Below are 20,160 nucleotides of genomic sequence, written 5' to 3'. Positions count from 1 at the left end.
AACTCGGATGGCTCCGGTATACGGAGGAGAGAGCAAGACTGGATGCGGTGGGCTTTTGAAAAATGAAAATGGCAAATGGGTGGTTGGTTTCTCATATAACATTGGAAAATGTTTCAACCTTCTATGCCAAATTATGGGAAATCAAATAAGGTCTTGAGTTAGCTTATACTATGGGATTGAAGAGACTAAGAATTGAGTTTGACTCAAAAGCAGTCATAGAAGTACTCACTGGACAGAAGAATTTTGATAAGCATCCAAATGCCTAGTTAGAGACATTAATAGATGGAGAAAGAAAGAATGATCTGTATATTTTTTTTTTTGAATATCTATAGAGGAAGACAATAGATATGCATGTTACTTCGAGCGCAAAAATTTAAAGCTAGATCCATGATTCCACTCTTGGAACAAAGGTGCCTAGATTACTAGTTGTTTATTGTTTATAAACAACGGACATCACTGCATATCTGTAATTTTTTTTTATTGTTGATTTACTTAATTGTGAGACTCGAACCCGAGACTTTTAAGTGAAAATTGGAAGACTATGTTATTTGAGTTATAGTTCGCTGACAACCGTTAGCTCATCTTGCAAGATAAAAATACATGAAAAATATATTATTATTGGTTATCTTGTATATTAAATTGACATAATAAAATAATGTATATCACTTCATGTACGAAATTAAAATAATTACATATAAGTACACACGAATCTTAGTGCATTCAGATCTCTTTACAAAACTAGACTTATTAGTATTTCTAACAACACAACAATGTCAAGGGCAAGGATTAGTGTCTACAACTCCCATTCCCAAAGTTAAAATGGCTTTAATGATTCCTCAAGAAGTGAAGAAAAGCCCTGCTCTAAGTTCCAACTGATAAAAGCTCCAAATATTCCAAAAACTCCATTAAAAGAATATTTAAAAAAAAAAAAGCAAAACAAAGTTATAAACTTAACATCCTTTGAAAAATCTGAATTTTCCTATGAACAGAGAGGCAGGGAGACACACACACTCCCAAAATATCCTACTCTCAAAATCCTATCTAAATGGTGCAAGAGGGTTTGGGCTACGAGTAGATTTATTCCTTCTAAGCTCTTTACACACGCTATCCAACATCCCCAAGAAATCCCTCACTATAACAAAGATCCTAAGTGGGTTTTGATCTTCTTTATTGCTGACATCACCATGAAAATACTCAGTGATCTCCTTCACACGTGACAACACTCTGTTCTCATCTCCTTCCAACTCCTTCAGCTTCTTCTCAGCATAACTCAAGAAGCACTTCATAGTGTTAACAAACCCCTCACTGCTCTCTCCATCATTATGCAAATCCTTCCCCACGAGTTGTTTTAGCTTTGCCATTTCTTCAGATAGATTTGACACAGAGCTTGCAAGAACATCTAAGTCGATGGTGGCGGTTTTCTTCACATTGTAGAGCTCCGTGCTTAGGCCAGAGACTAATTCAAGTCCCATTCTTCGGTAGTCCTCTTCCTTTTGTTCTTCGGTCCTGTTTTTGTTGTTCTTTTGGCTTATTTTTCCCATGATGCTGTCTGAAACTCGAATCCCTTCGGATCGGATGATTTCTTGAACCACAAAGTGGAGCAGCGTGGTTTTGCCATCAATGCCTTTGACGTCTGCTAGCTTGAGAAGGGCGTCGAGCTTGAATGCTCTTGCCCCGCCGCGGATCGTCCCCACGTTCATGCGGTTCCCTGTCTTCAGCACGGTTTCTAGTAACTTCGAGAACAGCCTGCTTGATCTTAGTTCCTTGCATGCCTCCTACATAGTTCACATATATATGAGGAAAAACTATAGGACTCAAACATTAATTCTGCCAACTAACTTAAAAACTCCTCAATAATTAGAAAGAAATAAACATTACAAGGAAATATTCAAAATTAAAAACAATAAAATCATCTAAATCTCAGCAAAAGGAACATTTAAAAGTGAAACAAAATAAAACTAATTTAGAGTATAAAATTTAAGATTAAATTTAGAATTTAGAATATAAGATTTAAGATTTAAGGTTAGAATTATTTAGGATCAAGGGTGCCCGTCAGCGATAATGGGTGACTGGCCGGCGACATGGATGGTCGAGCGACGATGATAGTAAGTAAAATTGTAGTGTTGGCACGAAGGAAAAAAGAGTGAGAATGAGTAAAAGATATGTAATTATTTAGGGTTTGGGTAATTTTGCTTGTGAAAGTCAATTTTTATAGATTCAAATAGTAATTTTTATCTTCTATAAATAAATAAGCGTTTTCAACTTTTATAGATAGAAATAGTAGTTTAATCATAAGAACATCTACCTTTTAAATTGTGATTTATAGCATGTCACATTGCATCAATTTAGTAATAAAAATAAATTAACAAAAATAGACAAAATTTATTTTATTTAGTATTTATTAATTATTATAATAATTAATAAATACTAAATAAAATAAATTTTATTTTTTTGTCTTTTTAATATTATTGTTGAATTTAATAGTATGAAAATAGAAAAATATTTTCAAATTTTTTTCATATAATCTTTTGCCATATATAATGTTCTTTTATCCCACTTAAAAGAACATACAGTAAATGATCATATTTGACCACATCACTTGAAAAAAATAAAATATTCAATTTAATCTCTAAATTCACACACAAGTCTCAATTTAATTATTAAAATTTTAATTATCTCTATTTAGTTCTTAAATTTTGTGAACATAATTCACGTTCGTTCTGAGAATAATTTTTGGCAAATAAACATTAATAGAACGCTAATATAAATAGTCGGATGTCATGCTACACTTTCTAAAAATGATGTTTTTGTTTTGACAAACAAATAGCACAAAAACGATGCTGTATCACTTATTTTAAAAGAAAAAAAGTTTTAATATACACCAAAACAAGTGACATTGCAACGTTTTTGGATTATTTGAGCATCAAAACCAAATCGGTGTTGTTTCAATAGTCCAACCTAGCATTCAGCTATTTACATTAGCATTTCGTTAGGTTACATTTGTTTACAGACATGAAATACTAAGACAGGAATACAACGATAAAAATCGTGTTTGTCAGATAAGACATAAATAGAAACATTGTATCCAAAAACACTAAATTAGTATATTTTATATGTAGCATGACAAAAAAGATATCAAAACACTGACAAGAGATACAACTTATTTTTTTTATTATTCCTGTTAATTTTCATAATTATATTTTTTATTAATTTTTTTAATTTTTTGAATGAAAAAATAAAAATAAATTAGATTTTTATAATTTATTTTAATTTATTACTAAATAAAATATAAAAATACCAATAATTTTTGTATTTTTATCTTTTGTGTCTTATTCTCAATATTTTATTTTATTTTATTTTCATAATCAAATGCAATTTTGACGTCTGCTTGCCAAAAATTATCCTAAGGATTAAGGTAAAATTATATTTTTGAGGACTAAATAAAGACAATTAAAATTTTAATAACTAAACTTAAACGTGTATAGTCACAGACCAAATTAAATATTATATCAAGAAAAATTTTAAACGGTGCATTTTCGAATTAATACATCCACAATTTGTCACAGTTTTCAACATTTCAACTATAACTGAGGTGCTACACATTTAATGATTTAATTATTAGCTCTAAGAATTTTCCTAAAGTAAAGCATTAAAAGTTTTTGGTAACATGATGATAAGTATTACCTCTAGCATTGAAAAAGAGTTCCTTAGGTGAACAACTTCATCTTCAAAAGTCTCTTTGTAAAGCATGCCTTCTACCCTTTGAAAGGCAAATGGGACTTGAAGCATTGCCCTCACAAACCTCTCTGCGGACCCCAATTCATTGATGTCGCCTTTATAGTTGGCAAGCTTGGCCTCCTCTTCCTTTGTGGGCACCATTTTCACCAATGCCTCTAGTTGTTGCAAAGAAAGGCCCTTACCTGCATTTTTCACAAAATGGATTAGTTTTAATCTTAGTAGATTTATGTAGCAACGTTGATTCCACAATTGAATAGTCTGCTTAGACATGTGGCACATAAATTCCCATGCATCCCGTGATGCATATAAATAAATAAAAAACGTCGGTGTTCGAGTTAATTGGTATTCCGTTAAAATGTTCGGATATAATATTCTCATATTCATCACATTATTAAATTTCATGAGTAGCAAGAGATAAATACTTTATCTCATAGTATGGGACAAACATTACATTATTTAACCAATGTCCATAGTGTCTATACCACGTAAAAGAGAATTTGTAAAATAATTAGGGTTTAATTTATATATACCAAATGTCGCTGTATATGTATATCTATAGTAAATATATTTACATAAAAAGTAAATATTTATTGAAGAAATAAATAAATAAATAAGACTTAAAAAGATATTTTAGTTTTATTTGTATTTAGCAGCCTTTCATATTTATTAATTAGTTTGGATAGTGTTAATGTTTATTTTTCATTTTTTTAATAATGCTTAAATTTTGCTTATTTTTATAAATTATACATATGTTTATTTTTCTTCATAATGAATGTTAACTTTTCTATTGAAAATATATTCACTAACAAAGTAGATATAAGGTTTTAATAACTTAATCTCATTGTATGAAACATTACATTTAGCGCTGAAAGTGAGTCAAACTTAGCTCATAAGTCACTTTTAGCTCGATTCGTTAATAGCTTGATAAGCTGGTTTTATAAGTTGGTGAGCCAAATTTGAATCTAGAATTGAACTCATAAATTAAATAAGCCGAGCTTTAATTTAGATAAACTTAGTTCATTAGCTCGTGAGCTAGTTTGATTATATACATAATAATAATATATAATTTTACATATATATTAATGTTTTTAATTGTTTAAAATTTTATATTCATTTTTTATATATAATTTTGATGTAGGACATAAATATAAAATTTATAATTGATAGACAGACAATATATAAATTTGATTTTTTTAATATTTTTAAAAATATATAAGTAATAATTTATTGATATAGAATTATAGATTATGTTCCTGTTATTTAAGCTAGTTCGTGAGCTTTTGGTAAGTCAAGGTTGAAGTTAAAAAATAAGCTTAATTGTTAACGAGATAAACCATGAGCCAAATTCAATTTTCCTGAACCAAACTTAAACTTGGTCTAACTCGACTCATTTCAACTCACTTTCAACCTTAATTACATTACACCATTATGTATTATTCCCATCATACTTGTGATGATAAATGCATATTGAAGTTTTGAACGTGTAATTAAAAGATTTAATTATTCTATTGGTCCCTATAGTTTCATAAAATTTTTAATTAGATCCTTATATTTTTTTTCTTTTTAATTGAGTCTCTGCGCTAATTTTTTTTTAAATTAAGTCCTTCTTAGTAGTAATTGGCTTAATTTTATAGGGACCGCAACTAAAAAAAAATTGGTATAGGGACCTAAATAAAAAGAAAAAAAAATGTAGGGACCCAATTAAAAAAAATTGGTGTAAAGACTCAATTAAAAGAAAAAAAAAGTATAGGAATCTAATTGAAAATTTTGCGAAACTATAGGGATCAACAAAATAATTAAACATAAATAAAATTAGTATACATCATTTAACATAAAAATAATCATGTTGTCTGTGTACACAAAAAATCAATCTTTAAATTAGTTATTATGTATTTGTGTATAAATACATATATAATTTTTTTATTTTTTATATATATTTTTTTATTTTAATGTATATTTTATATTGATAGTTAATTTTAGTACACACCTAATATAATTAAGAAACCAATTTTTTAGACCAATATTAATCAACTTTTTTAAATTAAGTCTTAAACTATCAATCCTGTACTTCAAATTATAGACAATGAATCTTAAAGGTGATGTGTTACCTGACTAAAATTGGTTCATCAATTATAGTTTTATGATTGAGGAGTTTACCTTGTATTAAGGCTTCACATACATTCTCAGCTGTTGCATTTATAGCTTTTGAGAGTATCGTAATGTTCTGAAGCCGTTTAGGCTCAAGAACATGCTTGCTTGGAGAAGGGCTTTTGCTCTTTGTTTCCTCATTCTTGATAGAACTCTGTAAATTGTATCCAAAAAGTGACTCAATCATTTCCTCATCCAACCTGAAACCATTAAAATTAAAATTCATAAATAATATGCTTAAAAAGGTTAACACAAATTACATATCCATTGATTACTTACTCAAAGGAGCTTGATCTTAGTTTATCCCAAACCATAGTGCGATTTGGTGCGGCTCTTACTTTGTCCCAGTGAAGCGGTTTCAGTTTTGGAAGCGGTGCTCCATCTTTGCCTAGTGCCGTGAATTGAGGTAGTTGAGATGGTGGAGGAGGTGGTGTTTTGACATTGCCCTTTGGAAATGGCGGTGGTGGACATGGCGGTGGTGGAATGTTGTTGTTGCGTGGAGATTTCGCCGGTTGCGGCGGCGGCGGAGAAGGCAACTCTGTTTGAGGACTTTGATTTGAGTCTGGGTTTCTTGGAGATGGTGATGAGAAGTTATGAGATTTTAAAGAAAGCGGAGAGGGAGAGGAAGCTCTGGATGAAGAAGTGAGAGAATGTAATCTGAAGAGTGGCATTTGAAGAGGCGGAGTTGGTGGCGGCGGCGGTGGCGGAGGAGGCGGTGGAGATGTGGAGGGTTTGACAAATTGGTTAATAGTCTCATCAGTTTCTTGATTTTCATGTTTTGGAGTAAGTGGCGGTGGTTTAGGGTTTGAAATTGAGTTATTTGGTGAACTAAGAAATTGGTTTGGTAATGGTGATGAATCCTTTGGTGACATTAATGTTTCACTAACAAGGCTAGAAGATGAAGCATTAGAGAGTCTTGAATTTGTTTGTGAATTAATAATGGAATGAAAACTTTCATTCTCTGATGAATGATTCTCTTCTTCTTCTTCTTCAGGGTCAGCAGAGATTCCAATTTCTCTTCCACCAGATTCAGATTCAGATTCAATATTTTCTTCCTCTTCGTCGTGAACAGGTAGAATCTCCTTTGTGGAAGAACTACTAACATTGTCACAGTCTTCAGTAGCATTATTCTGATAACTAATTTCTTTCAAGGTGCAAGCTTCTGCTTCTTCTTGTGGTTGTTGTTGTTGTTCTAAATCTTCACCTAAGGAATCAAGATAAAACAGATCTAGCCTTGAGTTTAAACTCACCTTGTTTTTGTTCTTTTTCTTGCTGCTACAGAGTGGCATGGTCCTTTTTGGTTTCTTCCTTTGGTTCCTGAATTTCCTGCAGAAGAAGATTAAGGCACAACCACAGATTAATGTAGCAATTCCCACAGAAACAAGAATTGCTACTAGTATTTTCTTAGCTCTGCCTCTATCTTCTTCATGATGATGATGAGCTTCTTTCTTCAGATTCCAATGAGAATGATAATAATGATGATGACGATGATGGTGATGATGGTTGTGAACCACAGGAGAAGGTGCTGGAGATAATGGAGCTACAGCCTCAGGTTCAATGCTTGTTGGTGATGGAGAAGGTGAAGGAGAGAATGAGAATGAGAATAATAACTCAGAAGAAGAAGATGAAGAAGGTACTTTTTCGTGGAAGCTTTTGAGTCCAAGCAATGTTCTGAATGTTTCAACAAACATGGCTTGCTTCTCTTCATTCTCATCCAAACCTGAGATTTTCTCAACATTCTTGTTGTTGCTGTTTCCATCATTGATGTTGTTCCCTTGTTGAATGCTGCTCTCATCAATGAAATACATGTCATGAACATCATAACTATTCCACAAAGAATCCACAGTAAAAATAATGTGGGTACTTTGCTGCAATGATGATAGCAGAATCATCATCAAGAAGGTGGTGGTGATGAAGAACAACATGCTAAGAGCCTCAGAGCCCCCCATTATTTCTTCTTTCTTCTTACTTCTTCTGATTCCAACTAAAATGTCATCTAGAAATCAATGCAGCTTTCCCCTTATAAAAGTTTCTTGTCTTTTACCCTTTTGTTGTTCCATTTCTTTTTTGGGGTTTTTTCTTTTGGTGCTGGTAATGTATGTAATGTGTGCAATAGAAGATCTGAAACTGAAAACAGTGTCTTTAATGCTACTCCAAGGAACCCCTGAACCTGGCAGTTGTGGTTGTAAATTGGGACTTTCTTTTCTTTACTGTTCATACACTCTTATCTCTTCTCACATTTAATAATTTTGAAGACAAACTTAATGCATGGACATAACATTGTATGCAAAATCTCTTTCTTTTTCAAACTTTGACTTAATTCCTTTGTCTTATATGCTTTTGTTTAAAACCTGCTTTGTCGGAAATGTCTTAAAGAAAGGTAGGTTTTTAGGGTTTTTATGAGGTTATTATTATTATTGTTATTATTTTTTTTCCCGCACTTTTTGTAATCAAATAACATGACATGCTCTAAAAGATTAAGATCTTTTTTTTCTGGGATTGAATTTGAAGTTGGATTAGATAAGCTCCTTTTTTGTGTTTTAGGAGCTAAAAGTCATGATCAAAGACAATGGTAAAAGTAGATAGTGGGGTCCCCTTTTTGTTGGGCTTGCCTAACTCTATGCGGGTGATTTTACAAGATTTCTCCAACTATATATATATATATATATAGATTATAAGGTGGGGACAAATTGCCCTCAGAAATTAATTTAACACTTATTATAATGATGTTTATTTTGCATGTACAGTTACATGAATTTTACATTTGTTTTATAGGGTTTAAATATGATATGGATTGAGGGCTGCGGTTGAATCCACATTTAGTGATTATTTAATTTCTTTTTGTATATTTTTATTGTGGTTAGAATTTTAACTTTTATTTTTCTCTTTCAAATATCTAATACACATACCTTTGTTTTGAAATATATATATGAAGTACTAAGAATGTAAATAGATTTTACTAATTAAGTATTTATATTTGACAATTTTACAAGATAATAATGAGTGGTTGAGTTAAGTATTTTTACTGTGATAAAATAATATATGATTAAGACTAATAGTACAAGTTAAATCCTACTTTGTGCAATGGAATCTAAAAGTTTTATGAAATATTATTATTAGGCAATGAATACAACGATGTCAGATTCACCTAATTAAAATAAATTGATTATGTTCAGAAACTTTTTCCTTTCAGGATTTCACGTGAAGACTTGTATGAAATGTTGAAAGAAAGAAGTTGATTGTGTTGAATAATGATGATTAATTGAGAGGCTAGAAAGACTAGTAGTGCTCTATTTCATGTATGCATCCAACTTTTTAATATTTATTTATTTGATTAGATTAAATTATGACACACAATCAAGTGTGTTTTTGTTATTATTTTCCGGTACACATATTATGCTACCCATCATTTGCTGAAAAGGGTGTGTTGAGAATTATATAGATTATATGAAATGGGTGACCTTTCTTTTTCATAGGACTAACAACTCGAGACGCTCACACGCACTAACAAATTGAAAGAGAATGGCATGAGATAGTCACAGCAGCATGGAGTGAAGAATATTGCTCTGCTTTGCTTACAAAGCCTGCCAAGTGCTAACTGCTGTGTCTTATACTTTGTCACATTACTTCTTTATAATTTAGTTTTGAGTAAATGAACAAAAAGTGCACAAAAAAATTTAAAATATATAAAAAATATATACAAAAAAGTTTGTAAATATCAAAGTATAAAAAAAATTTGTTATTGATTGATAATTCTAGGTTTTGTTTAATACTTCTTTTCAATTATATCTATATGTATGTATTATAATCTACCTTGAGAGTCGTACCACCTTATTATCATTTATTTATGACTCGAGCATAATGATTTGAATATTAGGGTATTACATTATAGAATTAGAGCAGTTCGTCCTCGTGAGTTTGAGGGATAGATTACTTATGCTTCAATGCATACTCTAAGTCTGTGCCTGTGCTAGTTAGGGTATCTAAGTGATACGTTTAGCATGAAGTTCATGAGTATACTTTGGGAATTTAAAGTACTTAACTTGAGATATTGAGATTGATCACCTTGATATCGCTTGTCTGGTATGGACAGGACCCGAATGACAACTCATGGATGTGGTCGAACCCGAACACGGAGAGAAAATGAGAAAGGCACATCGGAAAATAATAAAGCCGCGCTAGCTACTATGACTACTCTTGTGAACGCGATGCATGCAAATATTGTGGCTACAAACCAAGCTATGGACAGAATAAACGGAAACGGTAACAAACTTGGAGGAAACTCAGCTGATGGAGGTTCGATGACCATGGCAACATTCTGAAGGTCAATCCCCCAATGTTTAAAGGTTCAACTGATCCGACGAAAGCCGATAAATTGGTTCTAGGCAATAGAAAGGGCAATGCAAGCGCAACATATACCTGGGAGTCAGTTGGTGGAATTCACTACATATCAGTTGAGTGGAGAAGCGCAACACTGGTGGCAAGGGGCTCACCGTCTTCTGCAACAAGGGAATGGGGATGAGGTGATTACCTGGGAGATGTGTAGAGGTGAGTTCTACAAGAAATACTTCCCGGACTCTGCAAGACAGGCTAAGGAATTGGAGCTACTACAATTAAAGCAATGATCAATGTCGGTGGCTACTTATACGAGCAAATTCGAAGAGTTGTGCCGTTTCTCATGAGTTTGTCAGGGTGCTCCTAAAGGATATGACGAGTGGAAGTGTATGAAGTACCAAAATAATTTCAGGGACGATATCATGTGAGCTATGTCGCCTCTTGAGGTTAAAAGTTTCGCGAAGTTAGTTAACAAGAGTCGAGTGGTGGAGGAGTGCTTCAGAAAAATTGATATGGCTAGAAGTGACCACCGGGAGTCTCATGAAAGGGATCAAAACAAAGACTTTGTGCCGAGGGGCTTAGACTTCAAGAAGAGTGGGCATCCACCTAAACTTTTCCAAGGTCAGAACAATTATCAAAGAAATGACAACTGCTCGAAAAATGGTAAAGAAAAGCAGGCGAAGGCTACTTCGAATGATTTGCGGTGCCAAAGATGTAAGAGATACCATAAGAATCAGCCATGCCGAACTGTGTTAGGACTGCGCTATTGTTGTGGAAAATCAGGGCATATCTTCCGAGATTGTCCATACAGGAAAAATCAAGGAGAGGGTCGATCTCAACGAGGTTGAGGTAATCATGAAATTGATAAGTATAATTAAAATTTAACTGCTTGACATAATAATGGCATGTGGTATTCATTTGTAACATAAGGCTAAATTGCGATAAACATAATTTTCAAATGGATTATCGATTGATGGTTTAGACTTATTGAGAGTAGAGGAGGCTTGTAAATGGCATTGGTATAGTTGGAAACTGAATTGGAATGAAAGTTCCTTAAATTGAACAATTGTATAAAAATTGGAGGATGACTAATTACTAGAAAATTGATGTTATAGTTTTTGGATAATTAGGATGTGATTTGGAAATGATATTTGCATGTTGACGATGTTTAAAAAGTGGACTTTGATGCTAGAAGATCATGGTGAGGCAGTCCCAGGTAAGCCATAGGATAATAATTCATTATGATGATGAGTAGTAGTAAAGTTAGTTTCGATTTGCATGTGCATACGCCAATTTCTCAACCTGTAGCACTTAGGCTTGAATTTGGTTGGATTTAATGTTGATTAATATTCGATTTTAGTTATGATGAATGGAATTGTTTGTGTCTATGATTAGTTGATTGTTGTTGAGACTGTATATAAAGAATGACGAGTATGTTTATGATTGAATGGTTATGAGAATTATGGGATACATGAGTAAGTCCTGATTTTGATGATGATGGAGTGGTTTGTAGTGTACATATATTGTGAATTGTATATTAATAAAAGTTGTTGTTATGTTGAAAGTGAGAATTTTATACGATGTTGAATAAGTGAAATCGATTGTGAGAATTTGACATGGTTGTAGTTAATGTAGATAAGGATGGATAACCTGAGTAGGTACCATGATTTGTATTGAGGTCCTAGGTAATATGATTATTTTGATTAAGGATTTTGATGAGCTTGTGATTAAACCTAGAAAGGCGCTAGGGTCCTAAATTGCGATTGAAGTCTTAGGATGACCTTAAGCATTATTTAGGATTAGTTGAGAAATATTAGAAGTGAGCATAGGTTTGGTGATTCTATAATAGAACATGACTTGGATGGATTATTGGAATCTTAGTGGCTGAAAATATGAGTGACGCAGCGGAAGCTTGCGGGAGCGTTTACATAGAAAAATAGTAATGAGGAATAGTAGAAGGTGATGGAAAATATTTTAGACTTGAATACTCGAAGGGATTAGTTGGTTAATGTAAATGGTGATTTCTAGGTAATTAGGCTTGAATGTGGTTATAAGATTTGAATGATTTCGAGATGGTTGTGGAAATGAGTATAGGTGTGTAATTGGATTTGGGTGATAAGTGAGTACAAGATATTATGTTTCAAGGACGATTATTACGATATTAGATCATGTTGATTTTAGTTTTAGGGTCAAGATTGAAAATACTTGGTTTTGAGTGATGAATCCGAGATGTTGAATTGGAATGCTATGTTTGTGTTGCGATTACATTGAGAGAACCCGCAAAGGGTGATGAATTTTGGCTTAGAAGAGGTTCCGCCAACTTTGGTAAGAATTTGAAGAGTTTTGGAGATTTTAAGTTGTGATTTTAATTGGGAGTCATGGTAGACTTTGTAAATCGAAAGATGAACGTGATATTTGATTTTCTATTAAAAAAGATCTAGAAGAAGTTAAGAGTGAGTAAGATAAGGGAGTATGGCATAGACTTGAAATTCGGTTAAATTTATGAGTTGTGTGATGAGCGGATAATTTATACGCTTTTTGGCATTGTTTTTAGTATGTTTTTAGTATCTTTGAGTTAGTTTTTAGTATATTTTTATTAGTTTTTAATTAAAATTCACTTTTCTGGACTTTACTATGAGTTTGTGTGTTTTTCTGTGATTTCAGGTATTTTCTGTCTGAAATTGAGGGATCTGAGCAAAAATCTGATTCAGAGACTGAAAAGGACTGCAGATGCTGTTGGATTCTGACCTCCCTGCATTCGAAGTGGATTTTCTGGAGCTACAGAAGCCCAATTGGCGCGCTCTTAACGGCGTTGGAAAGTAGACATCCTGGGCTTTCCAGCAATATATGATAGTCCATACTTTGCCCAAGATTTGATGGCCCAAACCGGCGTTCAAAGTCACCAACAGAATTTCCAGCGTTAAACGCCGGAACTGGCACCTAAATTGGAGTTAAACGCCCAAACTGGCATAAAAGCTGGCGTTTAACTCCAAGAAGAGTCTCTACACGAAAATGCTTTATTGCTCAGCCCAAGCACACACCAAGTGGGCCCGGAAGTGGATTTTTATGTCATTTACTCATCTCTGTACACCCTAGGCTACTAGTTTTCTATATATAGGACCTTTTACTATTGTATTTTTCATCTTCTGATCTTTGGAACCTTTTTCTTTAGATCTTTTGATCACTTTGGGAGGCTGGCCATTCGGCCATGCCTAGACCTTGTTCTTATGTATTTTCAACGGTGGAGTTTCTACACACCATAGATTAAGGTGTGGAGCTCTGCTGTACCTCGAGTATTAATGCAATTACTATTGTTCTTCTATTCAATTCCGCTTGTTCTTTGTCCAAGATATCACTTGTTCTTCAACTTGATGAATGTGATGATCTGTGACACTCATCACCATTCTCACCTATGAACAAGGTGACTGACAACCATTCTTGTTCTACAAGCATATGAGGCTTAGTGAATATCTCTTGGATTTCTGATTGCATGATGCATGGTTGATCGCCTGACAACCGAGTGCTCGCCTGACAAACGAGCCAGCCATTCCGTGAGATCAGAATCCTCGTGGTATAGGCAAGAACTGATGGCGGCATTCAAGAGAATCCGGAAGGTCTAACCTTGTCTGTGGTATTCTGAGTAGGATTCAATGATTGAATGACTGTGACGTGCTTCAAACTCCGAAAGGCGGGGCGTTAGTGACAGACGCAAAAGAATCACTGGATTCTATTCCGGCCGGACCGAGAACCGACAGATGATTAGCCTATGCTGTGACAGAGCATCAGGGACGTATTTTCGCTAAGAGGATGGGAGGTAGCCACTGACAACGGTGAAACCCTACACAAGCTTGCCATGGAAAGGAGTAAGAAGGATTGGATGAAGACAGTAGGAAAGCAGAGAGACGGAAGGGAAGGCATCTTCATACGCTTGTCTGAAGCTCTTACACCAATGATAGACATAAGTATCTCTATCTTTATCTTTATGCTTTATTCGTTTATCACTATACCCATTTGAGTCTGCCTGACTGAGATTTACAAGGTGACCATAGCTTGCTTCATACCACCAATCTCCGTGGGATCGACCCTTACTCACGTAAGGTATTACTTGGACGACCCAGTGCACTTGCTGGTTAGTTGTGCGAAGTTGTGTTTATGCCATGGTATTGAGCACCAAGTCTTTGGAGCCATTACTAGGGATTATTTGTGTATTAAAAAGTGTTGATCACAATTTCGTGCACCAAGTTTTTGGCGCCGTTGCCGGGGATTGTTCTTGAGTATGGACAACTGACGGTTCATCTTGTTGCTTAGATTATGTATTTTTCTTCAGAGTTCTTAAGAATGAATTCTAGTGTTTCAAGGTGATGTTCTTATCATCACCAAGGCTGATTGATTCTCATCAATTTAGCTCTTGAATGCAATGTCCTGCTGAAGCTTGGCCGGCCATGTCTAATTCCTTTAGACTAAAGCTTTAGACTAACATTGCATGATTCCTGGAATTCTCATTAAGAATTTTGATACCTTTATTTTCCTTTTCACTTAATTTTCGAAAAAAAAAAAATTTTACAAAGTCATAAAAACCAAAAAAAAAAATATATATTTCTTGTCTAAGTCTAGTGTCTCATTTTAAGTTTGGTGTCAATTGTATGTTTCTGTTCTTCTTGCATTTTTCGAATTTATGCATGTGTCTTAATTAATCTTCAAGTTGTTCTTGATGATTTCCTTGTTTTGATCTTTGAATTCTATTGACTTGAGTGTTTTGTTGTTTCTCATATGCATTCTCATTTTGTTAGTGTCAATAGTATACAAACTGCTAAGTTTGGTGTCTTGCATGCACTGTTATTTGATTTTAGTTGCATTTTGATTATTCTTCATTATTAAAAATCCAAAAATATTTTTAATTTGTGTCTTTTCAAGTCAATAATACAGAGAATTGAAGATTCAGAACATACTGCAGAGGAATTATACAGAAAAAGCTGGGCATTCAAAAATGCCCAGTGAAGAAGACAGACTGGCGTTTAAACGCCAGCCAGGGTGCCTGGCTGGGCGTTTAACGCCCAAAAGGGTAGTAGTTTGGGCGTTAAACGCCAGAATGTATACCATTCTGGGCGTTTAACGCCAGGATGGTGCTAGGGGGAAGATTTTGTTTTTCAAATCAATTTTTTTTGCAAGTTTTCAAAGTTTTTCAAAATCAAATCTTTTTCAAATCATATCCTTTCAATCAAATGTTTTCAAAATCAATTTCTTTCCTTTTTCAAAGATACTTACTAACAATTAATGATTTGATTGAACATCTCAAGTTTGTTGCCTTTTCTGTTGAGAAATGTTTAATGTTTGAATCATATCTTTTCTTGTTAGGCAAGTCATTAATTTTTAAAAATCCAATCTTTTTAAAATTGTTTTCAAATCATATCTTTTCAATCATATCTTTTTAAAACCATAACTTTTCAATCATATCTTTTTAACCACATCTTTTTCAAAATAGTTTTTCAATCAAATCTTTTTTATTTCTAATTTCAAAATTTTTTTTCAAAAATCACTTGATTTCTTTTCCACTCTTATTTTCGAAAATCAATTAAGTGTTTTTCAAAATATTTTCAAAAATCTTTTACTTAATTTTCGAAAATTACTTCCCTTCTTCTCACATCCTTCTATTTATGGACTAACACTATTCCTTAATGCAAAATTCGAACTCCATCTTCTTTGATAAGTTCGAATTTTCTGCTTCTGTCTTCTACTTTCTTTTTCTCTGACACCTCAAGGAATCTCTATACTGTGACATAGAGGATTCCATATCTTCTTGTTCTCTTCTCTTTCATATGAGCAGGAGCAGAGACAAAGGCATTCTTGTTGAAGCTGACCCTGAACCTGAAAGGACCTTGAAGAGAAAGCTAAGAGAAGCCAAAGCACAACTCTCTTTAGAGGACCTGACCGAATTCTTCAAAGAAGAAGAACTCATGGCAGCCGAAAAATAACAACAATGCCAACAATGCAAGGAAGGTGCTGGGTGACTTTACTGCACCTACTCCTGACTTCTATGGGAGAAGCATCTCTATCCCTGCCATTGGAGCAAACAACTTTGAGCTTAAGCCTCAGTTGGTTTCTCTACTGCAACAGAATTGCAAGTTCCATGGACTTCCAATGGAAGATCCACATCAGTTTTTAGCTGAGTTCTTGCAAATCTGTGACACAGTCAAGACTAATGGGGTTGACCCTGAGGTCTACAGACTGATGCTATTCCCTTTTGCTGTAAGAGACAGCTAGATATGGTTGGACTCTCACCTAAGGATAGCCTGGACTCTTGGGAAAGCTAGTCAATGCCTTCTTGGCAAAGTTCTTTCCACCTCAAAAATGGAGTAAGCTTAGAATGGAAGTCCAAACCTTCAGACAGAAGGATGGAGAATCCCTCTATGAAGCTTGGGAAAGATACAAACAATTGATCAGAAAATGTCCATCTGACATGCTTTTTGAATGGAGCATCATAGGTATTTTCTATGATGGTCTCTCTGAACTATCTAAGATGTCTTTGGATAGCTCTGCTGGAGGATCTCTTCATCTGAAGAAGACGCCTACAGAAGCTCAAGAGCTCATTGAAATGGTTGCAAATAACCAATTCATGTACACTTCTGAAAGAAATCCTGTAAACAATGGGACAAGTCAGAAGAAAGGAGTTCTTGAGATTGATACTCTGAATGCCATACTGGCTCAGAACAAGATATTGACTCAACAAGTCAATTTGATCTCTCAAAGTCTGTCTGGAATGCAAAATACACCTGGCAGTACTAAGGATGCTTCATCTGAGGAAGAAGCTTATGATCCTGAGAACCCTTCAATGGAAGAGGTGAATTACCTAGGAGAACCCTATGGAAAACACCTATAATTCTTCATGGAGAAATCACCCAAATTTCTCATGGAAGAATCAAGAGAGACCTCAACAAGGTTTCAACAACAACAATGGTGGAAGAAATAGGTTTAGCAATGGCAAGCCTTTTCCATCATCTTCTCAGCAACAGACAGAGAATCCTAAACAGAACCCCTCTGACTTAGCAACCATGGTCTCTGATCTAATCAAAACCACTCAAAGTTTCATGAATGAAACAAGGTCCTCCATTAGAAATTTGGAGGCACAAGTGGGGCAGCTGAGCAAGAAAGTTACTGAACTCCCTCCAAGTACTCTCCCAAGTAATACAGAAGAAAATCCAAAAGGAGAGTGCAAAGCCATAACCATGGCCGAATTTGGAGAGGAAGGAGATGAAGTGGACGCCACTGAGGAAGACCTCAATGGGCGTACACTGACCTCCACTGAGTTCCCTAATGAGGAACCATGGGAATCTGAGGCTCAAAATGAGACCATAGAGATTCCATTGGACTTACTTCTGCCATTCATGAGCTCTGATGAGTATTCTTCCTTTGAAGAGGATGAGTATGTCATTGAAGAGCAAGTTGCTAAATACCTTGGAGCAATCATGAAGCTAAATGACAAGTTATTTGGAAATGAGACTTGGGAGGATGAACCCCCTTTGCTCACCAAAGAACTGGATGACTTGTCTAGGCAGAAATTGCCTCAAAAGAGACAAGACCCTGGGAAGTTTTCCATACCTTGTACCATAGGCACCATGACCTTCAAGAAGGCTCTGTGTGACTTAGGGTCAAGTGTAAACCTCATGCCTCTCTCTGTAATGGAGAAGTTAGGGATCTTTGAGGTACAAGCTGCAAGAATCTCATTAGAGATGGCAGACAACTCAAGAAAACAAGCTCATGGACTTGTAGAGAATGTTTTGGTAAAGGTTGAAGACCATTACATTCCTACTGATTTCATAGTCCTAGAGACTGGGAAGTGCATGGATGAATCTATCATCCTTGGCAGACCCTTCCTAGCCACAGCAAGGGCTGTGATTGATGTTGATGGAGGTGAACTGATCATTCAAGTGAATGAAAAATCCTATGTGTTTAAGGCTCAAGGATATCCCTCTGCCACCATAGAGAAGAAGCATGAAGAGCTTCTCTCAAATCAGAGACAAACAGAGCCCCCACAGTCAAACTCTAAGTTTGGTGTTGGGAGGCCACAACCAAACTCTAAGTTTGGTGTTGAACCCCCACATTCAAACTCTAAGTTTGGTGTTGGGAGGTTCCAACATTGCTCTGAGTATCTGTGAGGCTCCATAAGAGCCTCTGTCAAGCTACTGACATTAAAGAAGCGCTTGTTGGGAGGCAACCCAATGATTATAGTTTATATATTTTTCTTTTGTTATTTTATGTTTTTTGTAGGTTGATGATCATAAGAAGTCACAAAATCCATTGAAAAAGCAAAAACAGAATGAAAAACAGGAAGAAAAACAGCACACCCTGGAGGAAGATGCTGCTGGCGTTCAAACGCCAGTAAGCCTAGCAGTTGGGCGTTTAACGCCCAGTCTGGCACCATTCTGGGCGTTTAACGCCAGAAAGGGGCACCAGACTGGCGTTAAACGCCAGAAAAGGGCAAGAACCTGGCGTTAAACGCCAGGAATGGGCACCAGCCCGGCGTTTAACGCCAGAATTGGCTCAAATTGTGTTTTTGAATGCCATTTGGTGCAGGGATGACTTTTCCTTGACACCTAAGGATCCGTGGACCCCACAGGATCCCCACAAACCCCTCACCTATCAAATCCCATCTTTCTCTTCACCACTCACCTCCATAAAACCCCACTTACCTCACCACCCAAATTCAAACCACTTTCCCACCCAAACCCACCCATAATGGCCGAAACACAAAGCCACTCCCTTCCTCCTCATTTCTTCTTCTTCTAATCTCTTCTTTCTTCTTTTGCTTGAGGACGAGCAAACCTTTTAAGTTTGGTGTGGTAAAAGCATTGCTTTTTGTTTTTCCATAACCATTTATGGCATCCAAAGCCGGTTCAACTGAGAAGGCATGACCTCAAGCCCATCACTAAGAAGAAGATGGAGCAAACAAGAGACCCCTCTCATCATGAGATCCCTGAGATACCTCAAGGGATGCACTTTCCTCCACAAGACTATTGGAGCAACTGACACCCTCCCTAGGAGAATTAAGTTCCAACATGGGACAACTAAGGTGGAGCACCAAGAACATGCCATCCTCCTCCATGAATTAGAGAAGATCAAAGAATCATGAGAGAGGAGCAACAAAGACAAGGAAGAGACATTGAGGAGCTCAAGCACTCCATGAGACCTTCAAGAGGAAGAACAAGCCGCCATCACTAAGGTGGACCCGTTCTTTAATCTCCTTGTTCTTTATTTTTCTGTTTTTCGAATTTTATGCTTTATGTTTATCCATGTTTGTGTCTTATGATCATTAGTGTCTTAGTGTCTATGCCTCAAAGTATGAATGTCCTATGAATCCATCACCTTTCTTAAATAAAAATGTTTTATTACAAAGAACAAGTACAGGATTCGAATTCATCTTTAAACTAGCTTAATTAGTTGATGTGGTGACAATACTTTTTGTTTTCTGAATGTATGCTTGAACAGTGCATATGTCTTTTGAATTTGTTGTTCATGAATGTTAAATTGTTGGCTCTTGAAAGAATGATGAAAAAGGAGACATGTTCTGAGGGTCTGAAGGGACTTTAGCAAAGCTGAGTCACAATCTGAAAGGTTTCCCCAATTATGTGTCTGTGGCATGTATGTATCCGGTGGTAATACTGGAAGACAGAGTGCTTTGGGCCACGGCCAAGACTCAATAATAGCTGTGTTCAAGAATCATCATACTTAACTAAGATAACCAATAACACTATCTGGATTCTGAGTTCCTAAAGAAGCCAATCATTCTGAATTTCAAAGGATAAAGTGAGATGCCAAAACTGTTGGAGGCAAAAAGCGACTAGTCCCACTCATCTAATTTGGAGCTAAGTTCATTGATAATTTGGAGTCTATAGTATATTCTCTTTTTATCTTATTTGATTTTCAGTGCTTGGGGACAAGCAA

General features: G+C 35.2%; 1 protein-coding gene and 1 non-coding gene across 2 annotated transcripts; both read right to left on the bottom strand.

The window, feature by feature from the left end:
- Positions 1-962: 962 nt before the first annotated feature.
- LOC130951610 (formin-like protein 11) lies at positions 963-8,084 on the bottom strand. The gene is made up of 4 exons (XM_057880308.1): positions 6,166-8,084; positions 5,896-6,086; positions 3,685-3,920; positions 963-1,775 (listed from the first exon to the last, which is right to left on the bottom strand). Exons 1-4 carry the CDS (start codon positions 7,833-7,835, stop codon positions 1,038-1,040), a joined length of 2,835 nt encoding a protein of 944 aa, XP_057736291.1. The 5' UTR covers positions 7,836-8,084; the 3' UTR covers positions 963-1,037.
- Positions 8,085-16,576: 8,492 nt separating this feature from the next.
- LOC130953788 (small nucleolar RNA R71) lies at positions 16,577-16,680 on the bottom strand. Its single transcript, XR_009075948.1, has one exon. It is a non-coding gene; the product is annotated as a small nucleolar RNA R71 (small nucleolar RNA).
- Between the last annotated feature and the right edge of the window lie 3,480 nt (positions 16,681-20,160).

The sequence above is a fragment of the Arachis stenosperma genome, chromosome 9 (assembly GCF_014773155.1).
Source record: "Arachis stenosperma cultivar V10309 chromosome 9, arast.V10309.gnm1.PFL2, whole genome shotgun sequence".
Lineage (NCBI taxonomy): Eukaryota > Viridiplantae > Streptophyta > Magnoliopsida > Fabales > Fabaceae > Arachis > Arachis stenosperma.
Note: the sequence above shows the minus strand (reverse complement) of the source record. Positions and strands in the feature narration are given on the sequence as shown.

Coding starts and splice junctions, on each gene's coding strand:
- LOC130951610 (XM_057880308.1), bottom strand. CDS start 7,835: ATGGGGGGCTCTGAGGCTCTTAGCATGTTGTTCTTCATCACCACCACC. Junction 6,087..6,165: donor CTAAGATCAAGCTCCTTTGA/GTAAGTAATCAA, acceptor TAATGGTTTCAG/GTTGGATGAGGAAATGATTG. Junction 1,776..3,684: donor ACTCTTTTTCAATGCTAGAG/GTAATACTTATC, acceptor TGAACTATGTAG/GAGGCATGCAAGGAACTAAG.